The sequence below is a fragment of the Gastrolobium bilobum genome, unplaced genomic scaffold (assembly GCF_033153095.1).
Source record: "Gastrolobium bilobum isolate Gb01-03AN ecotype WA unplaced genomic scaffold, APGP_CSIRO_Gbil_v1 utg16135, whole genome shotgun sequence".
In the NCBI taxonomy this organism is placed as follows: domain Eukaryota; kingdom Viridiplantae; phylum Streptophyta; class Magnoliopsida; order Fabales; family Fabaceae; genus Gastrolobium; species Gastrolobium bilobum.
Genome location: NW_026899035.1, coordinates 78902 through 97739, shown reverse-complemented (window position 1 = coordinate 97739; position 18838 = coordinate 78902). Strand labels below are relative to the sequence as shown.

At 37.5% G+C, this 18838-nt stretch overlaps 3 protein-coding genes and 1 non-coding gene across 4 annotated transcripts; 2 read left to right on the top strand and 2 right to left on the bottom strand.

Moving 5' to 3' along the window:
- Positions 1 to 801: 801 nt before the first annotated feature.
- On the top strand, positions 802 to 4376 carry LOC133286427 (probable tyrosine-protein phosphatase DSP4). Its single transcript, XM_061483845.1, has 5 exons — positions 802 to 1138; positions 1221 to 1314; positions 3612 to 3669; positions 3760 to 3803; positions 3894 to 4376. The coding sequence occupies exons 1-5, from the start codon at positions 945 to 947 to the stop codon at positions 4077 to 4079; spliced, it is 576 nt and encodes a 191-aa protein (XP_061339829.1). The 5' UTR covers positions 802 to 944; the 3' UTR covers positions 4080 to 4376.
- Positions 4377 to 5611: 1235 nt separating this feature from the next.
- LOC133286456 (small nucleolar RNA snoR111) lies at positions 5612 to 5745 on the bottom strand. The gene has a single exon (XR_009748124.1). It is a non-coding gene; the product is annotated as a small nucleolar RNA snoR111 (small nucleolar RNA).
- A 1429-nt stretch (positions 5746 to 7174) lies between these two features.
- Positions 7175 to 10222, top strand: LOC133286431 (protein CLMP1). The gene has a single exon (XM_061483848.1). The coding sequence runs from the start codon at positions 7447 to 7449 to the stop codon at positions 9796 to 9798; it is 2352 nt and encodes a 783-aa protein (XP_061339832.1). The 5' UTR covers positions 7175 to 7446; the 3' UTR covers positions 9799 to 10222.
- Positions 10223 to 15164: 4942 nt separating this feature from the next.
- Positions 15165 to 16956, bottom strand: LOC133286432 (1-aminocyclopropane-1-carboxylate oxidase-like). Its single transcript, XM_061483849.1, has 4 exons — positions 16835 to 16956; positions 16459 to 16682; positions 15792 to 16125; positions 15165 to 15534 (listed from the first exon to the last, which is right to left on the bottom strand). The coding sequence occupies exons 1-4, from the start codon at positions 16937 to 16939 to the stop codon at positions 15283 to 15285; spliced, it is 915 nt and encodes a 304-aa protein (XP_061339833.1). The 5' UTR covers positions 16940 to 16956; the 3' UTR covers positions 15165 to 15282.
- Between the last annotated feature and the right edge of the window lie 1882 nt (positions 16957 to 18838).

Below are 18838 nucleotides of genomic sequence, written 5' to 3'. Positions count from 1 at the left end.
CATGCTGATCTTTGTAATTCAAGAAATGAATGATACCCAATTCTATTTTGGTATCAGTGCATACGATCCCAAAATATTCCGCTTGTATTCTCTAGTATGTAATCTGATCATGTCCTTTATCGTGATTTTTATTTATTAAAATTAAAAAGGCTATCCACCATTAAACTTTTGGTTTGCACCAACTTGCGTTTCCTAGTCAATCAATTACGTGCAAAATGCTTTACATTGTAGGCAGTCATTGTCAATGAGGGTTAAAGTTGGGTGGCAATTTACGTTAACAACAAATTTGAAGTCTCAGCACATTTGCTTTATGTGTGTCAAGTAGCTTCGCAGCCAGCACCGCATGCGAGTGAAGTCCAACCCCTCAAACACTCCTCCCTCAGTCCTCATCCTTTGCTTTTTTGGGTACCAAATTGCATTTGTCAACAATTAATTAAACAAGTAGGCCTGGCCCCACTTTCGCCCAGTCAATTTTGATTCTTAAATTACAATACGGTATTAGCTCCAAAGTCCAAACTGTAAATAGAAATAGGGAAAGTAAGCAAAAATTAAATAAAGGAAGCAACTTCACACATGAGTTGGTATGATTGGGCAAAACTGGGGTTTTATTTTTCCTTGTGGCTTCCGATTTCAGCATATTCTTCCTTACACGTCTCCATCTTTGGTCATCACACACCAAACTTCAAAGCATCTTATCAAAGATCCTCCACTTTTTAAGTCCGAAACTTTTTTTTCACTCTCTCTCTCTTGCTTTATGCTACAAAATTGCCTCCTATGTTATTATTTTATTTTAGAAATAGAGAGATAATATTATATCTTATTTATTTAATTATATTTATATTTATATTTATAACGAGACAGATCCTAGAAACTGGAGATCCCATGAATCGCTCCTCAACGTGACATTGCCTCTTTCACTGTTCAGGATAATTGGCGCCAAAACCATGAAGCTCGATAACACCAACGGCCAGATGTCCTTCGCCGGCGATGTTTCGCCACCGCAGAACGCGGATGACGTGGAGGAGATATTCGTGCCGCCGCTGAACTTCGCGATGGTCGACAATGGCATTTTTAGATCGGGCTTTCCCGATTCTGCCAACTTCGGATTCCTGAAATCCCTTCGTCTCCGTTCCGTAATGTGAGTTCGATTCTCCTTTCTATGTGATGTCTCGTGAGTGAATTCGCGTTTCTGAATTCGTGTATTTATGTTTTTCGTGCAGATGTTTGTGCCCCGAACCGTATCCAGAAGCGACTTTGGAATTTTTGAAGGTCAACGGAATAAGGTTTTATCAATTCGGGATCGATGGCTGTAAGGTTTGTATTTTTTTTTTTTCTTCTCTTGATCACCCTTTGTACTCTGAAATGATTCTTCTTTTTTCTAATTTTTAAATTATGCTTTCTTGTTGGCTGGCAATTAATTAGGGTTACTCGATTCTAACTTGTTGCATACTTGCACGATTCTTATGACAATTGCCAAGCCAAATTTCTGTTTATTGTAGTTTTCCAATCCAACTTTGTCAGATTTGGTATAATTTTCCAATCTTAGTCTGTTACTATATTTTGATCTGTTGCTGCGGTGCTTAATACAACTCAATTAGTTATTTGAAGATGAGTTTGAAATTCTGGAATAAGATACAGATATGCCAAAATTGCTATTCTTTACTAAGAATCTAAGATTGCACATGGTGATGGAATAAATTTCGTGAAGACTTCCTTTTTAGAAATTATAAATGCTCCCTCAAGACTCTCCTTTAAATAAAAAAACATTTAGGATAACTAACACCGATTGCGAATTCAAGCGTGAGCATGCATGTGCATGGACACTGAAATATATGAGGGACTAGGGATGTGATGCATCAGGGAAATAAACTAATTATTATGACACTATGATTTATTTACAGTAGGCACTGCTTTCTTGTACAATTAAGTCTGATGGCGATGATGCCTTAGCTGTTGACTTTCATATTCCCGGGTTACATAAAACATTAGTGTAGGCTCTGTAGCTAAGTATTTTCAGTTGTTTCAAATTAAGTTCACTAATAGGTCTCATTGTGGTCCTTTTTTACCTCATGTTGGTTACTCATTTGAAAAAGGTTTTTCTGAAAGCTGAACTAGTACTGGTTTTAATTTGAAAAACTATTGTGCTTTTAGGTAGAAATATTATTTGTAGTGGTTGTGAGTTTCAATGCTCCAAGGAAGTATAAACTCTTTGATTTGGAAACCTCAAACAAGACTAATTAATAATAACCTTAAATTGGACTAAAGAGAATATTGTTAGTTAGTAAAGTTTGCTCTGGTTCTTTAGATTCATAGGGAAAATTCATTCAGATTTTATTGAAAAAACCTTTCGAAAAAACTACCTGGTTTTACTTTTAGCGTAACAATTTATGCAAACTATACCTAATAATTTTTTTGCTCTAAGTACTGCTCAATTTCTTTATTCTTATTTCTTGTGAACATTGATAAACTAGTTAGTGGATAAACTTATTTGAATGCATACTCAATCTTCCCCTCCATTCCAGGCCTCTCCTGGAAAACAAATTTTAATATTTGTGTTTACTGACTCTTTTGTATTTTCAGTTAGTTTTAGTGTTACCATATCGTCCTGGAAAGAAACCATTTCTATAATACAAGTTACTGCTAATATTAAATTATTGTCATGGTTTAAACTTGTAATTGTGTTTTTTTTTGTAGTCTTTGAGCTTACATGATTTCTTTCTACTTCTATCTGTTCCCTTTATTTTATTATTCAAGCTAATCTAGGAAATTGCAGCTCCAGTCCCTTTATCCTAGCAAACGTCTCATAATTGTATTGAATTCATGAACAGCAACCAGCCCCAAGTTCTATGTTCCAAAACATTTATAGAATCTGTCATAAAGCTATTCCAGAATAAGCATACTTATTATTCATTGCCCTTGGTAAACTCTTGCTTCATCTTCATTAAAGATGTTTAGCACAAACTAATAGACCTCTTTACCTCCGCCTGCTAACAATAACATCCATATTAGCTGTATAATCCACCTCATACTAGAACCAAATGTAGGAGTTTTAAAGGAGAATCCAGGGCTTGCTGGACTGATGGCTTTAAGTTGTTCCGAGCATATGAATTTGATCTATATGTGTAGAGCTTGTTTCAAATAGTATAGCAAAAGTTTGGGGATTGAGGAATGGTCTTTAAAAGCAGTCTACCTTGGCTTGTAGAAAAGAAAAATTTGAACTGATTCTATATCCACATGAGGAGAGTGAGTAGCCTGACTTTTTTAAGAGCTACTCCTGGGTAGTCACCAATCCTGCAGCTTACTTTGTCCTATGCAGACTCTCATTTTCTTATAAGATCAATCTTTAGCAGGAGTTTGAAGATGCCACCAGATTTGCTCTTAATTTTATGCAATCTTCAGTGAATTGTCGTTACATGCTGTAGTCTTTATACCCTATTGATGTGTTGGCTTATTTTCCTTAAATTTGAATGATAAGAATACCCCTCCCCATTAATTGCCTTCTTCCCCCAGTGCCATGCAAGGGTGGAAAAGCAATAGATCGAAAATATGATGTTTTAACTGATATCTAAAATAACATAGTTCTGCACATTGATTATACATACTGTGGTCAGGAACCCTTTGTCAACATCCCAGAGGATACAATTCGTGAAGCTTTGAAAGTGGCCCTCGGTATTACAAAATCTTGAATTTCACCATTTTAATAGCACAGCTTGTTCACTGATATATTAACGTAATTGGTGCTTGTTTTTCTGACTCCAGATGTTAGGAACCACCCCCTGCTGATCCACTGTAAACGAGGAAAAGTATGCACTATTTCTTTTTTCTTTGAATCTTTGTTTTTATTAATATTTTGGACTTATTAATCTCCAATCGTTTGGTGATTTTATTGACAGCACCGCACTGGTTGTCTTGTGGGATGCATAAGAAGATTGCAGAGATGGTGTTTATCATCTGTTTTTGATGAGTACCAAAGGTTTGCAGGTGCCAAGGCCAGAGTGTCAGACCAGAGGTTCATCGAGTTGTTTGATATTTCTTGTTTGAAGCACCACCCACTCTCATTTTCAAGCTCAAAGAAATAGAAGTAGAAATAGAAATAGAAATAATGGGGTACTTTAGAAAGCTGCTGCTTCCTCCCATGGAATATTTCCATGATGAAGTGAAGTATAATGACTTGTCTTCTATCTTTTTTCACTAGAAATTAGAGCAGGATGAGTAGAATCTGATATGTTCTGGATCCTTTGTTTACATTCCATTACCGTTTCAGAAAATATTTTTAGTACTTCGAGCACTCAGCACATCTTTGACCAAATATGGCAAAAGTTAACTTTTTTACACTACCCTCACCATTGGATGTTTCTTCTCATATCTCATTTTGTTATGTTTTTGGTGAAGTAGCTACTTTTGTAGCAATGAAAATGTGCTCCTTGTTTCGAATTTGGATGTCCAATCTAGCAATTTATGCGAAGTTGTGGATGGGTTGGTTGTGACTCCTCTTTCCATTTCAATCGAAACGAAAGGTGATAAAAAGTTAAGATGCTGCTTATGCGGTAATATTTCACTAGCCAATTACAGTTTGATTTGAAAGAGATTGATTACATAATGAGTTGATGAGTGCAAGTCTGAAACGAATTAACATGTCGGTCATTTCAGCTGTTCGATGGATAATGGAAAAATTTGTATAGATTTAGGGAGTATGAAAGTGTGTCAGTAAATTTATTCTAAATAATCTCCTCCACATATCAGTGAGTATAATCATACACATTTTCATATTCATAACCCCAATTAGCACACTACTAAACTAACCCCCAATTTAAAAACTTGTGGTAATGAATTACAACGCAAGTTAAAACAACTGTAGTCTTGGATCAAGGATCTTACTCACTAATCTTTGATCCTAAATCTTTTACAAATAACGCAATAATGGACTCGATTTCAAATTGATTCGGGGCTTAGTATTGTTTGTTTGTTGTTATCTGATAATACCCAAACAGAAACATGACAGATTTTCTTATTTTTTCAGAAATTATCAGTGTTTTTCTATGTTGTTTGTATCTGTCCCGTGAGCACTATGGATATTGCTCCTGCATTGTAATCCATCCCTATGTAGTTGGTATGTTCAATAACCGTATCAGAAATATAAACCAAGAAACCATGCAAATACGAGCATTAAATCAATGCCATTAAAATAGCATGTTTCCATACAAGTTCTCTCAAATTAAGCGAAGGCAGATGTTACCCAGCATCCACTTATTTAGACAGTAATTATCGTCCTGTTAAGCAATCATCATCATCATAATCAAACCAAACAGACTGTCAACCATGTACAGAAGAAAGATGATATATCTTGTATCCGGAAAACATGAAGCGAGAATCTAACGAGTGCATCAATGAATGAACAGAATCCACATGGAGATGAATCTCCATTCGGTTCAAAGTGAAGAAATTTGACAAGTTATACATCATCCGCACTTTCTTATTTTATTTTAAGACACTTTTTTAGTTTACTTCTTCAAAGCATTCACCAAAAAAACACCCTAGATGCTAGAACATAAGCAGAAAATAAAATCAGTCAAAATTAAAAGAAAACGAAGCCAAGGGAAGATAAACTAATATGTAGACGAGGAACAATCGATTCGCCAATCAAACAAAAGGACGACCGAAACGATGACTCGCCCATTTGGTTTTGTTTTGCCTCATTGTTCACACGATGGCAGAGACACTTTGAACAGTCTCTCCATTCTCTTAGAAACAACTGAGGCCTTTCTTTTCTATGAAATTAAAAAAACAGACAATTGAAATTCTTAGAAGTAAAAAAAACACCCATTTTTTCGTTGTGCTTCTCCGCCGATGAAGACTGCGTGAGTATCTTAGGAAGCTATTTATAAAGTGGCCATTTTCATGCCAACCCTAACCTGGCATTATCAGTGGACGAAAATGCCCCGCCTCCTTCTCTTATTTACGAATATAGCCTTTCATCCTTTGTATTATAGCATGTATATGGCTTTTTGACCCTTATGACCTTTAATTAATAATTAATTACTAATTTGACCTTCATTTGAAACTAATTCGAAAATTTAACCACTTCAGAAAACATAACACCAATCTGCCCCTGTTTGACCGTTGACCATGAAGCCTACCCGGGTACACCCCTCTCTACCCTGGTATTTTTTGAAATTTTTTATCTACCCGGGTAGAGAGGGGTGTACCCGGGTAGAGTTCTTGAATCTGGAAAAATTGTTGAATTAGTTACCCGGGTAAGAAGGGTTGTACCCGAGTAAACATCCAGAGTAGCGTTTTTATATAAATGAAAAAAACTGTGACAGGCATGGATCATGGACGATAGCAACGAAGATCCAAGGCTTCCTCGCCATGGCAGCCCTATTGAATTTGTTTCCATCAATCAATTAGCAGGTCATTACTCTCTCTCTATCTATCTATAGTTTTACTTAGTTGTGACGTTGCAGAAAAATGGTGAGTTTTGCAGAATTGGGACTCTTATACCGGAAGCTGAATCCAAATGATGTTGAGGAAGATTAGAGAAACTAGGGGATACAATTACATGGTAATGTTGTATTAATTTTTTACTAATTTCATTTTGTTTTCTGTAATCAGAAGGTGCTTCAATTTTTTGCGTTTTCATTAACCTGATAGAAATATAAATCCGAGGAGAATATGAATTGGAAAAAGAAACTTTTTAGCATCTCGGTTATATAAAAACGCTACTCTGGATGTTTACCCGGGTACAACCCTTCTTACCCGGGTAACTAATTCAACCATTTTTCCAGATTCAAGAACTCTACCCGGGTACACCCCTCTCTACCGGGTAGATAAAAAATTTCAAAAAATACCAGGGTAGGGAGGGGTGTACCCGGGTAGGCTTCATGGTCAACGGTCAAACAGGGTCAGATTGGTGTTATGTTTTCTGAAGGGGTTAAATTTTCGAATTAGTTTCAAATGAAGGTCAAATTAGTAATTAATTATTAATTAAAGGTTATAAGGGTAAAAAAGCCCATGTATATCCATGCTTATGCTTGATGTGGAGGTCAACAATGATTCTTTAGATCGGAGGGTTGAGAATGACCAAGACGAGGGACCCACATCTAATAAGAGACCGATCCAAGTATCTAGGGTTTACAGCTAACAAAACCCAACAGCACTTCTGAATTAAGCTAACGCCTATTTCTTTCTCATTCTATAATCATTCACGCTATCTTCTTCTTCTTCTTCTAGAGTATCGCTGCCACAACACAACACAAATATTCAATTTCTCTCTTTTTTTTTTCTTTTTTTTTGCAGAAAAACTGGAGCATTCTTATTCTAACTGGTAAGTGTTAGTCCCTTTGACCCATCTGTCTGTTTGGCATTGGAAAGATAATTTCATCCTTTACTGGTTTTGTATTGTACTGATTGTGATTTAGATAAATAATTGTGTGTGGAAAGTGTAATATGGGGAAATCAGGGGGTAGAAGAAAGAAGGGGGGTTCCGTCGTTGATAGTTCAGCTTCAGTTTCAGCCTCAGCCTCAGCCTCAGCCTCAACGGCTAATGGTGGGGTTGAGTTGGATTCGTCGATCTTTTTGAAGAGAGCCCATGAGCTCAAAGAGGAAGGGAATAAGAGATTTCAGAATAAGGATTATGCGGGTGCTCTTGAACAGTATGAGAATGCTCTTCGATTAACCCCTAAAACACACCCTGATAGAGCTGTTTTTCACAGCAATAGGGCCGCTTGTTTGATGCAAATGAAGCCCATAGATTATGAAACTGTGATTGCTGAGTGCACCATGGCACTTCAGGTTCAGCCCCAGTTTGTCCGAGCCCTTCTTCGGAGGGCTCGGGCATTCGAGGCTGTAGGTAAATATGAAATGGCTGTGCAAGATGTGCAGGTCTTATTGGGAGCTGATCCTAATCACCGTGATGCTTTGGAGATTTCTCAGAGACTGAGGACTGCATTGGGACCTCGCCAGGAAGCCCAGCAGGACCTCCAGAGTCGCCCTTCCCCCGCTGCCCTTGGGGCTTCTGCTGTCCGTGGTGCCCCTATTGCTGGATTAGGCCCGTGTTTGCCGGCCCGGCCGGTTCCAAAGAAGGGGCCTAATTCAGCTGTTGGATCGGTTCTCTCACCTATTAATAACAAGCTAGACAAGTCCCAACCAGTTTTGCCAACCGAAAATGGTCCTGAGACAAGGTTCCACCTGCCAAAACTTGTGTTGAAGCCTTCAAATGGTTCTGCAGAGCCACCTAACCTGAAAAAAGAAAACCAAAAGGAACAGTCATCTCATTCCTCAACTGTTCGTGGGCAGCGTTCAGAGGTCGCAATTCGGTGGAGACCATTGAAGCTTGTTTATGATCATGACATTAGGCTCGCCCAGATGCCAGTGAATTGCAGTTTTAGAGTACTAAGAGATATAGTAAGCAAAAGATTTCCTTCGTCAAATGCAGTTCTGGTCAAGTATAAGGATGGTGATGGTGATTTGGTTACTATAACTTCTACTGATGAACTCAGATTGGCAGAGTCTAGTGTTGATAGCCATCTCTTAAAAGAACCTGAAGCAGATAAAAGTGATTCAGTTTCAATGCTGAGACTACATATTGTTGAAGTTAGTCCGGAGCAGGAGCCACCTTTATTGGAAGAAGAGGAAGAGAAACCTGTTGAGAGTGAAGGGATCAAGGGAGATGAGAGTGGGTCACATTCTTCCCTCAGTGAATCTGTCTCTGAAGTTCCTGACACTGAGGTTGATAAGATAGAGAAGGATGCTCCAAAGGAAAAGCCGGGAGCCAAAGGAGATACTGAATGCAAAGAAGTGGAGATGGATGATTGGTTGTTTGATTTTGCTCAGCTTTTCCGCTCACATGTTGGAATTGATCCAGACGCTCATATTGACTTGCATGAGCTTGGGATGGAGCTTTGTTCAGAGGCCCTTGAGGAAACAGTTACTAGTGAGGAGGCTCAGGTTCTATTTGACAAGGCTGCTTCAAAGTTCCAGGAGGTGGCCGCATTGGCATTCTTCAACTGGGGAAATGTTCACATGTGCGCTGCTAGGAAGCGGATCCCCCTAGATGAGTCAGCTGGGAAGGAGGTAGTGGCAGAACAGCTTCAAGTGGCAGAACAGCTTCAAGTGGCTTATGACTGGGTCAAGGAAAAATATTCTCTGGCAAGAGAAAAGTATGAGGAAGCACTCTTGATCAAACCAGACTTCTATGAGGGACTGTTAGCTCTGGGGCAGCAACAATTTGAAATGGCTAAACTTCATTGGTCTTTTGCACTTGCTAAGAAGATAGATCTATCAGGCTGGGATTCTACAGAGACACTTCAACTTTTTGATAGTGCAGAGGAGAAGATGAAAGCTGCAACAGATATGTGGGAGAAGCTGGAGGAACAGAGAGCAAAAGAGCTAAAGGACCCAAATGCAACCAAGAAAGAAGAACTATTGAGAAGAAGAAAGAAACAGGGAGGTGCTACTGAAGGTGAGTCCTCCACTGTTGGCGGTCAAGGGGAAATATCCCCAGAAGAAGCTGCTGAACAAGCAGCTGTCATGAGATCGCAGATTCACCTCTTTTGGGGTAATATGCTTTTCGAAAGATCCCAAGTTGAATGCAAATTAGGAATGAGTGGTTGGAAGAAAAACCTGGATGCTGCAACTGAGCGCTTCAAGCTTGCTGGAGCTTCTGAGGCAGATATTTTTATGGTTCTAAAGAATCATTGCTCAAATGGAGATGCAAGAGAAGGAGATGATAAAAAGATTGAGAACCCACAACCCTATAAGACTGGTGAGCCAGAGATTAACAAGGCTAATCAAGTATGAGATAAATGATATGGCTTTTACATCTCTTTTACAGTTTTATGTCTGTTCAGCAGTATCCTCAATGAAGAATTTGGGCAAAGAATATCCTTTTCATTCTGAGCTCGAAAGGGATATCTGAATTCTTTTTAAATAGAAATTGGAAATTTAGGGTTTCTTAACTAGATAATCCTGCCCTCTTTCTTTTTCTTTTCTCTGAAGTTCTTGGCGATCTGATGAAGGGAGATTATTTTTGAACATTATTTAGACAATTATGAATTTCCAGTAATCAATTTCAGTTGCTAAATATCAGTCTGTCATTGTTGCCCTCCTGCTTTGTTCATAGTTGCAATTTGTTGACGATTGCATACTTGTTTGGGTCTTGACATTTGTTTTGTTAGGTCTTACCAATATGATGCATGTTTTGCTAATTTTGTAAAATGAAGTTTAATCGGGTTATTCCTCGAATTTGTTTCTTTCATTTACATGGTTAATGTTTTTAGTGTCTTTTATATCCCGGGAATTCTTTGGCCGAAGTTTTAGAGCAAGACGCCTAAAGATTTATTGTTAGTGCCCCTAAAAGTAAAAGCAAAAGTATAAAAACAAATACAGCAAAGGAAACAAAAAATAGTGAATTCCTCTTTACCATGTCTGTAAATCCGAGACGAAGGCCAATGGTCTTCTGATGGATTGTTTCTATCATTGAGTGGAGAATCATGGCATTGATGAACAGATTGGTTGTCACAAAGTACGTAGGACAAGTTTCTTGGTTGTGTGATTAATGATTGTGTGATGAGATGGGTTTAGATAAGTAAGTATAAATGTTTTCCACGTATAAATACCAAGGGTGAAGGGAGAAAGATGGGGGTTGTCATTGATCTTTGCTTTCTCAAATGAGTTCTTTAATTTACAAAAACAAAATTTTCACTTATTTTTCTTCATAATTTTCTTCTTAATAATGGATTTTCATTCTAACTATTTTAAATCTGTAGAATTTTGTATAATCTCTTCACATATTTATTTATTTGGCTTAAAGGACAAAAGGAAACGATGTGCCTTTCAAAAAATTTGTATAATCTCTTCATTATTTTAAGGGAAATCCATTTGTCCAGTTGGGAAGAATGAGGAATAGTTTTCCTGCAGACAAGGGATCATGGGGGGTTCACATCAAAAGAAAAGAAAAAGAAAGAAAAAAAAGAGCAGGGAATTTTCGATGTAATTAGTAGGAAATTGTTGAAAGGAAGCTTCTGATGTTTGAATTACTGTTAGTGCTTTTAGTTCAAGTTTAAATGTTTATTTTATTTGTTATGTATATAATACTGTTTGGCTGGTCCATATCTTACGGTAGAATATTCAGTAAATTTGTTACGAAGTTTGTTGGTCATCTTTGTATATAAATTCCCTCATTCATGAGGAAGAAATCAATGAAGAAAAAATTATTCTCTTCTGTATTGAATTCTGACATGATATCAAGAGCATACTGATCCTAGGCAATTTTTTTCCCTCTGTATCGTTTTTTTATTTTATTCCCCACCCGACCCAAACCCAGTCCCGAATCATATTTTACTTCTCCCTTTCCCACATCGATTTTTCCCCAAATCATTTCCTACCCATACCCAGACCCGAACCTTATTTTACTTCTCCCTTTCCCAAATCGATTTTTTTCCCAAATCGTTTCCTACCCATCAATTCTTTTTTTCGAATCCCTAAATTTCTTCGAACCCCACCATTGGGTCTGACTCTGAGCCCGTTATCACATCGCCCCCTACCCCGCCACTGCTGCCACAAAACATTGTTATCCAACAAGATCACTCCGCTCTTCCTCTCATTGTGGTTTTGGACGAATCAAACTACCCTCTTTGGTCGCAACTCATGGATATGCGAATTGGAGCTCGTAGCAAGTCCGGTTTCCTCACCGGTGCCACTCCCAAACCGAAACCTGGTGATCCCACTCTTGATTCTTGGATCACCAACAACAAATGGGTCAAAAGCTGGTTGATTGACTCCATGTCTCCTAGCCTCATGCAAAGATTCATTCGCTTGGAGACCGCCTGCGAAATTTGGGATGCAACTTCAAAAACCTTCTATGACGGTTCAGATGAACCCTGCCTCTTCGACCTGAACCAACGTTCGTTCAACACAAAGCAGTTTGGTCGTCCTCTTGCGGTCTACTACAACGAACTCCAAGCGATAATCGATCACCGAACCTCCTCCTCTGATTCGGTGACTAAAGTCATCCACCACCACTCGGCTCTCTCACGGTTGAGGGTTCATGTTTTCCTTGCTGGGTTAGACAACGAGTTCGACCAGGTACGCAGTGAGATTCTTCGAAAGGACCCGAAACCTGACGTCGAGACCTCATATGCTTTTGTCAGGCGTGATTATCAGCAACGACATACTATGAATTCGCACAAGACTTCTTCTGATGCATCAGTGCTAGCCTGTAAACCAGTAGACACTCCAATAGAGATGAATCATACCCTTGCAGTTTATCCTAACCAATTACAGGCTAATATTGGGAAGTATCAAAGACTTGTTGGAAAATTAATTTATCTAGCACACACTATACCTGACATCTCATATGCAGTGAGTGTTGTGAGTAGATTTATGCATTCTCCAAGTGATGAGCATATGAATGCAGTGTATAGGATACTTAGATATCTGAAGGGAGCTCCTGGGAAAGGACTACTATTTACAAGAAACCAAAACTTATCAATCAAGGGATAATACCGATTCTGATTGGGCCGGAGACAAAACTACAAGGCAGTCAACCTCTGGATACTTTACTTTTGTGGGAGACAACCTAGTTACTTGGAGAAGTAAAAAACAGAATGTAGTGGCAAGGTCTAGTGCTGAGGCAGAGTTCAGAGGAATGTCTTATGGAATTTGTGAACTACTATGGATAAGAAATGTCCTTCAAGATATTGGAATTCACTACGATGAGCCAATGAAACTTTTTTGTGATAACAAGGTAGCTATTGAAATAGCTCATAATCCTGTGCAACATGATAGGACCAAACAAGTGGAAGTAGATAGACATTTTATTAAAGAGAAGTTGGATTAACAGATAATACAACTGCTTTTTGTTAAATCCAAAGATCAGCTCGCGGATGTGTTAACCAAAGTTGTTTCCGGAAAAGTCTTTGAGGAGATAATTAGCAAGTTGGGCATGGTTGATATTCATGCACCAACTTGAGGGGGAGTGTTGAAAGGAAGCTTCTGATGTTTGAATTACTGTTAGTGCTGATAAAACAGAATTAGTTCAAGTTTAAATGTTTATTTTGTTTGTTATGTATATAATACTGTTTGGCTGGTCCATATCTTACAGTAGAATATTCTGTAAATTTGTTAGGAAGTTTGTTGGTCATCTTTGTATATAAATTCCCTCATTCAGGAGGAAGAAATCAGTGAAGAAAAAATTATTCTCTTCTGTATTGAATTCTGACAGAAATACTATTCTTCTTCATGCAACATTATAGTTGTATCCCTTTATTTTAACGGGAAATACTTTTCTTATGTTGTAGAAATAAAATTATAAGTGGGACCCATAGATAAAAGGATAGAGAAAAAAGAGTGGTGGGACCCAATACCTTTTTGTGTGTGTATGAAAGTTGTTTATCTCATGTAAAATGAGATAAACACTAAAACATAACCCTAATTTAATATGGGATATATTTTTCTTACGTTGTAGGAAAAAAATTATCTCATGTTGTAGAAATAAAAATATAAGTGGGACCCACAGGTAAGATGAGAGAGAAAAAAGAGTTGTGGGATCGAATCCCTTTTTGTGTATAGGAGAGTTGTTTATCTCATGTAAAATAGATAAAGATAACCCTTTTAATATGGTGTTTCTTCTTTTCTGTTCGTAATTCACAATACACTGCCTCCTCCTCTTCACGCACACACACCTTGTTCCTTCCCTTTTATCCATCCATGATCCATGTTAACAAATGTTTCAGAATCTATTGAAATTGTGATACGCATATCATATGCTTTACACCAAAAACTTTAAAGTTTAAAACTTAAGAATTTTCAGTGACTGGCAGATTTCGTTCCGATTTGGGCATCCCGGGCATAGATGTAGGTCTGGTGAGAAATTAACTGATACTCTAGTGGAGCATATAGTCATCTCATCTAGTCGCTTATGGCTTTGGGTATTTTAACTTGCTTAGTCACTTTCATCAAAGACCTAACCTTACCCACTGTTCGTTTACTTGATAAGAGTGACTTTTGACTTAAAAAGTTTGGCACCTTTTGCTCGTGCTCGTAAGGGGAATGCATTTGTTGTCTTATTTCCTGCGAACTGCAACTCCTCTCAGTGATGCTTGCAGTGAGAATCCATATACAGCCCTGCCTAAGATTCTTCCATAATACAGGACCTTAATTGAGTTAATTCAAATAATCAGAATTTTTGCCTTTGGAAATGGAATGAAAACCGGTGTTGTTTGTAGACAATAGCCCATCAATTTAACAGTCAATCTTATTCAGAACTGTTATCTGCATCTTTTCAACCCCTTTTTAAGTTCATGACTTGCATGCTCTTCTTCTGTGGCAACGGATTCAACTGGGTTCTGAGTAATTTTAGCAGCTTTGGCTGGGAAATAGGCAGATTTTAGTAATGAAGTGGTCCTTGTGGTCCCAATTGATCATTATGACTAGTTGAAATTGCCAATACAGCTTTTATAAATTAGAGTAAACAGTGGAACCATAGTCCTTTGTTAGTTCTCTCATCAACTAAAATGACCTACTTTTTTCTAACTCTTATCATGTAGATCTTGGTAGCCATTCAGTGTCGATCGTCAAACCCAACGATGATGCTTTCTTGCCAACTTTTGGTTCTTTATATTATCAATTTTCTGCTTTGGTTGTTGTTCGATAAATTATTTTATTGGGTGCCTTTCGGTTCCTCAAAAGGGAACTTGAAATTTACAAGAATTACCAATGAGAACGGATTTTATTTTATTTTTTATGAAAAAAAAAAAATGAAACTACTACGGCAATAGAAGTAGAACTTGATAAGATCAAAGATTTTACATATACTGATAAATGTTTTGCCGATAACACTCCCATTGACCTCTATATAACGCTAAAACCCAATGTGTGTCTAAAAAAAACCAAGGAAATGGAACTCCAACTCAGAGTGAAATAAGTTATGATACTAGCCACTGTCCCTCGACAACTTTAGGGAAAACATGGTAAATCTGGATAAAAATAATTAATCGAGTCATATTAATTAATGACTTAATTAACTGCTTGACAGTAACTAATTTAAGCTATAACATATAAGCTTAGCTTGACTTTTCGGTAAATCTCCCAAATTTTTATATCCAACATCTGTCGACTTTCAGATCGAGCTAATATTTTATTTTGAATTATATATTTAAGCTACACATGCATAAAGCCGCATCCATACCAATCAAAGATGCCAAAAGCAAGTTAATCAGTAAGCTTAGCAAACATACAAAATAGAATGCTTCCAGGCTCAGGCTTAGACAATTGGTATGGGACCTAAATAAATTTCATAGCTTCAAATCTTGGCTCTTTGGCCTGGAATTTGAGGCCAGCATAGACCTTCATGTACTCGTCAAAAACAAATTTCGGGTAGACTTGTCTTATCTCATCTTCCTTCACCAAGGTTGGTGCTGGAGAGATAACGGCATCATTGCCTGGGTTGTAAAATGAGGCTATGGACATTCTGTTGCCATCTGTTTGAGCAATTACACGGTGCAAGACACTCTTGTATTTGCCATTGGTAATAACCTGTTTTGATCAGTTAAACCAATTAAGAAAGTTAATATCGCATTCCTTCTTAATGAAGAGTGGCATATGTGTATGTGCGTATATAAATATGGGATTATTTTTTCTCATGTTACGTGAGATAATTTATCTCGTGCAATACACAAAAAAGTGAATGGAATCCATTTAAACAAGTAAATCTTACTTACTTTTTAGGCGTGTTGCATGAGAACAGCAACGTGAGAAAAGATATTCCCTATCAATATATACATATAATATACCTCAAGTTGGTCACCAAGGTTGATGACAATGGAGTGACGCATTGGTGGTACATCAATCCACTGGCCATCCTTAAGGAGCTGCAATCCACCGATCTTGTCATCTTGAAAGAGTAGAATGATGCCACCAGCATCTGTGTGGGCTCTGAGGCCCTTTATGAGCTCTGGCTTGGAACAAGGAGGGTAGTTGCTAACTTTGGTGCCAAAATTTGGGCCCTTGGACCCATAGAAGACCACCTTCATATACTCTTTCTCTAGCCCAAGATTCTCACACAGCAATTCAAGAAGTAGCTCGGCCAGTTTCTCCAGTTCCCGTGCAAATTCCATCATTGCCTTCCTGAAATACCCATAAAATAACACAAAGATGGTTTCTTAGACACTCAATTGTTGTTAGAGAATAATATAAACCATAGAAACTGATCCAACAATTTAAATTTAAATTGAATTAATTCTTTACATAATATCAAGAGTTTCAATAACTATAAGGTCACAAATTCAGAGAGCCTTTTACTTTTTAGTGAAATTATATAAACCATTAAAAGCCCCCCATCCAACCGCTTAAGTATTTGGATTGAATTTGTTCTTTACAACAATGAACACAAATGCACAAAGAAGGGCTACAACAAATATATGGAGGTTTAATCGGTGCATGATTTATATCGGGCATGACCTGTAATCTTCATCAAGATCAGGGATATCTGAAATAGAAACAGGAAGATGGCGCAAAAAGAAGGTGCTTTCCCAGTCCAAGTCATTGGTTTCAGACTGAACAGAATCCAGGCCTTTGTTTGCAACCATTTCTTTGAACCGTTGCTCCATACACTTCTTGTAGTGCCCTTTTGTCAACCTCTCCACGGAGTCCATCAACTCTAGGGATATCCCATGGTTCACCAACTTGAAAAAAAAGAAGACAAAGGAAACCCACAAAAAAGTAACATATTAACAAAACCTTTTCAAACTCAACATATGCAAGGGAAATTTTTACGTTTTGAGGAGAAGGAAAGTTAGTTAGTTTTGCAAACTTAGATGTTTAAGCTTAAGAGTACCTCAAAGAAACCCCAGTTCTCACAGGCATCTTTTATAATCTCCATGGTTGCTGGTTTCTCTTCAGCGTTAAGCTTCCCCATGTCAACAACTGGAAAGTTCTCCATTTGCTTCTTTTTTCTCTCACTTTTATTGGCTCTGAGGAATGTGATTGGCTGGGGTGCAATTTATGGGTTCGGTTTTAAGGAAGAAACTTGGAATCGTCAAGTTCAAATTTTACTAGTAAGATGCCATATTTTGAGTTTTTGCAAGTAAATAAAGAGTTTAATTCTAATACATGTATGAATTTCTTTGCATGATCACTAAATCATGTATTTATTATATTATTAAAAGATAATATATAAGTATATAATTGAATAATAGTACAAAAAACTTTTACTTTACTAATGTATCAGAATTAAATCTAAAAATAAAATATGTGAGATTTCCTTTTCTTTCATTTCGTTCACGAAGTGCTTGAGGAATAAAAATGTATAATAATATTTAAATTGAAAATAACCTCAGTTTTAGTGGATATAATATTAATAAAAATTGACCGCTTGTACAAGGCTACTATGAACTTTGAAAAGAATCGTTGATTTTTTAGAATTAATTAAAGAGAGAAGAGGATGCTTTCACTATTTGTAGTGCTACTTGAAAGAATATAGAAATAAACTAAATTGGGTGGGAAACTTTAATACAGGGAAAAGGAAAGCGAAAACGGAAAGAGAATAGGAAGCCAAAGCTAATCTCAAAGTTTAAAAAACAGAGTAAGCACTTGCATGTAGGGTATGTGTGTGTTCTAATCCTGATGGACCACAACCATCTTTTGTCAATGATCTTCCCCAAAGGGTGAGTCTTCTTCGTTTTTGGTAGGAAATGGGACCCAACTTGGGTGGCTATTCACCCTCTCATGGTTTCACTTTCTTCAGAAACTGACACAAACCCCTCATCCATATGTAGTTGCTAACTTTCCTCATGCACGCGCTGCTCTCTTTCTTTCTTAGTCGGGTTTTCTTCCGAATTGTAATATAATTTGTGGTGTTTTTTATTTGACTTTTTGTTTTTTTAGTATAAATCTAGAGGTATTCTCATTCAACTTTTTCGGCCACCTTGTCTTCGGAGTACGGTCCCTAAAGCTAACTCTTCATTGGAACAGAAAGTGCATTGGACCACTATCATCAGAGGAAGGATAAGACTAATCCTCCATCGAGATGGAGCCTTTTCTCTCGAGCCCCCAAAGGATTCCAAGAATTGTTTTGGCCAAAGTTCGAAACCTGGACGCTCAACTTTGCCGGTTGAGCTACCCTTAGAGTTTTTTATTTGAGTTTTTTAGTTAGGTAAAAATTTGATGTCTTTAATGTAAGTTGTTTGAATAATTGATCTGTAATCACATACAATTAATTCTATAGACAAATTGAGTTTAAATCACCAATATAGGATTTTATTTGACAATAAACTTTTAGCAAACTTGATCTGGACCATTCCATACAGGATATTACTTCTAACTCATGAAAGGTTCAAGAGGGCCAACAACCAAAACTTAGGAATAAAGAAACACGTCCATCCCTTGTTGACGTCGTCCCACGGGCATGCAACTATGGAGATAGCAATTCAGAATTTAACAGTCTCCCTCGCAGTCAATATAGCCAAGGGATAGACACATGACTCCAGCTATGCCTAAAAGGCCTAGTCAATAAATAGGCATACCACGAATGGGATAGACTATAGAAGCCTCCATAGTCCACAAATGAGATTAAATACCACCATACTAAGGCAGCATAAGCAGGACATCCAACCACTATATAATGAAGGCTTGAAACCTAGATATGATCATCTTTTCCATCTTTACCAAAACTCATATATCAAATACCAAATTGAGCGTCAAAGTACCTTGCAGGTATTTTTTTCCCATTCGACTCAACCAAACAAAGCAATCCAATATCAAATCAGCCATTTTGTAGGTTTATCCTAGGACGAAAATCACCCCAAAGCAGATAAATTCAGACTGTCATTGGACGAGATTC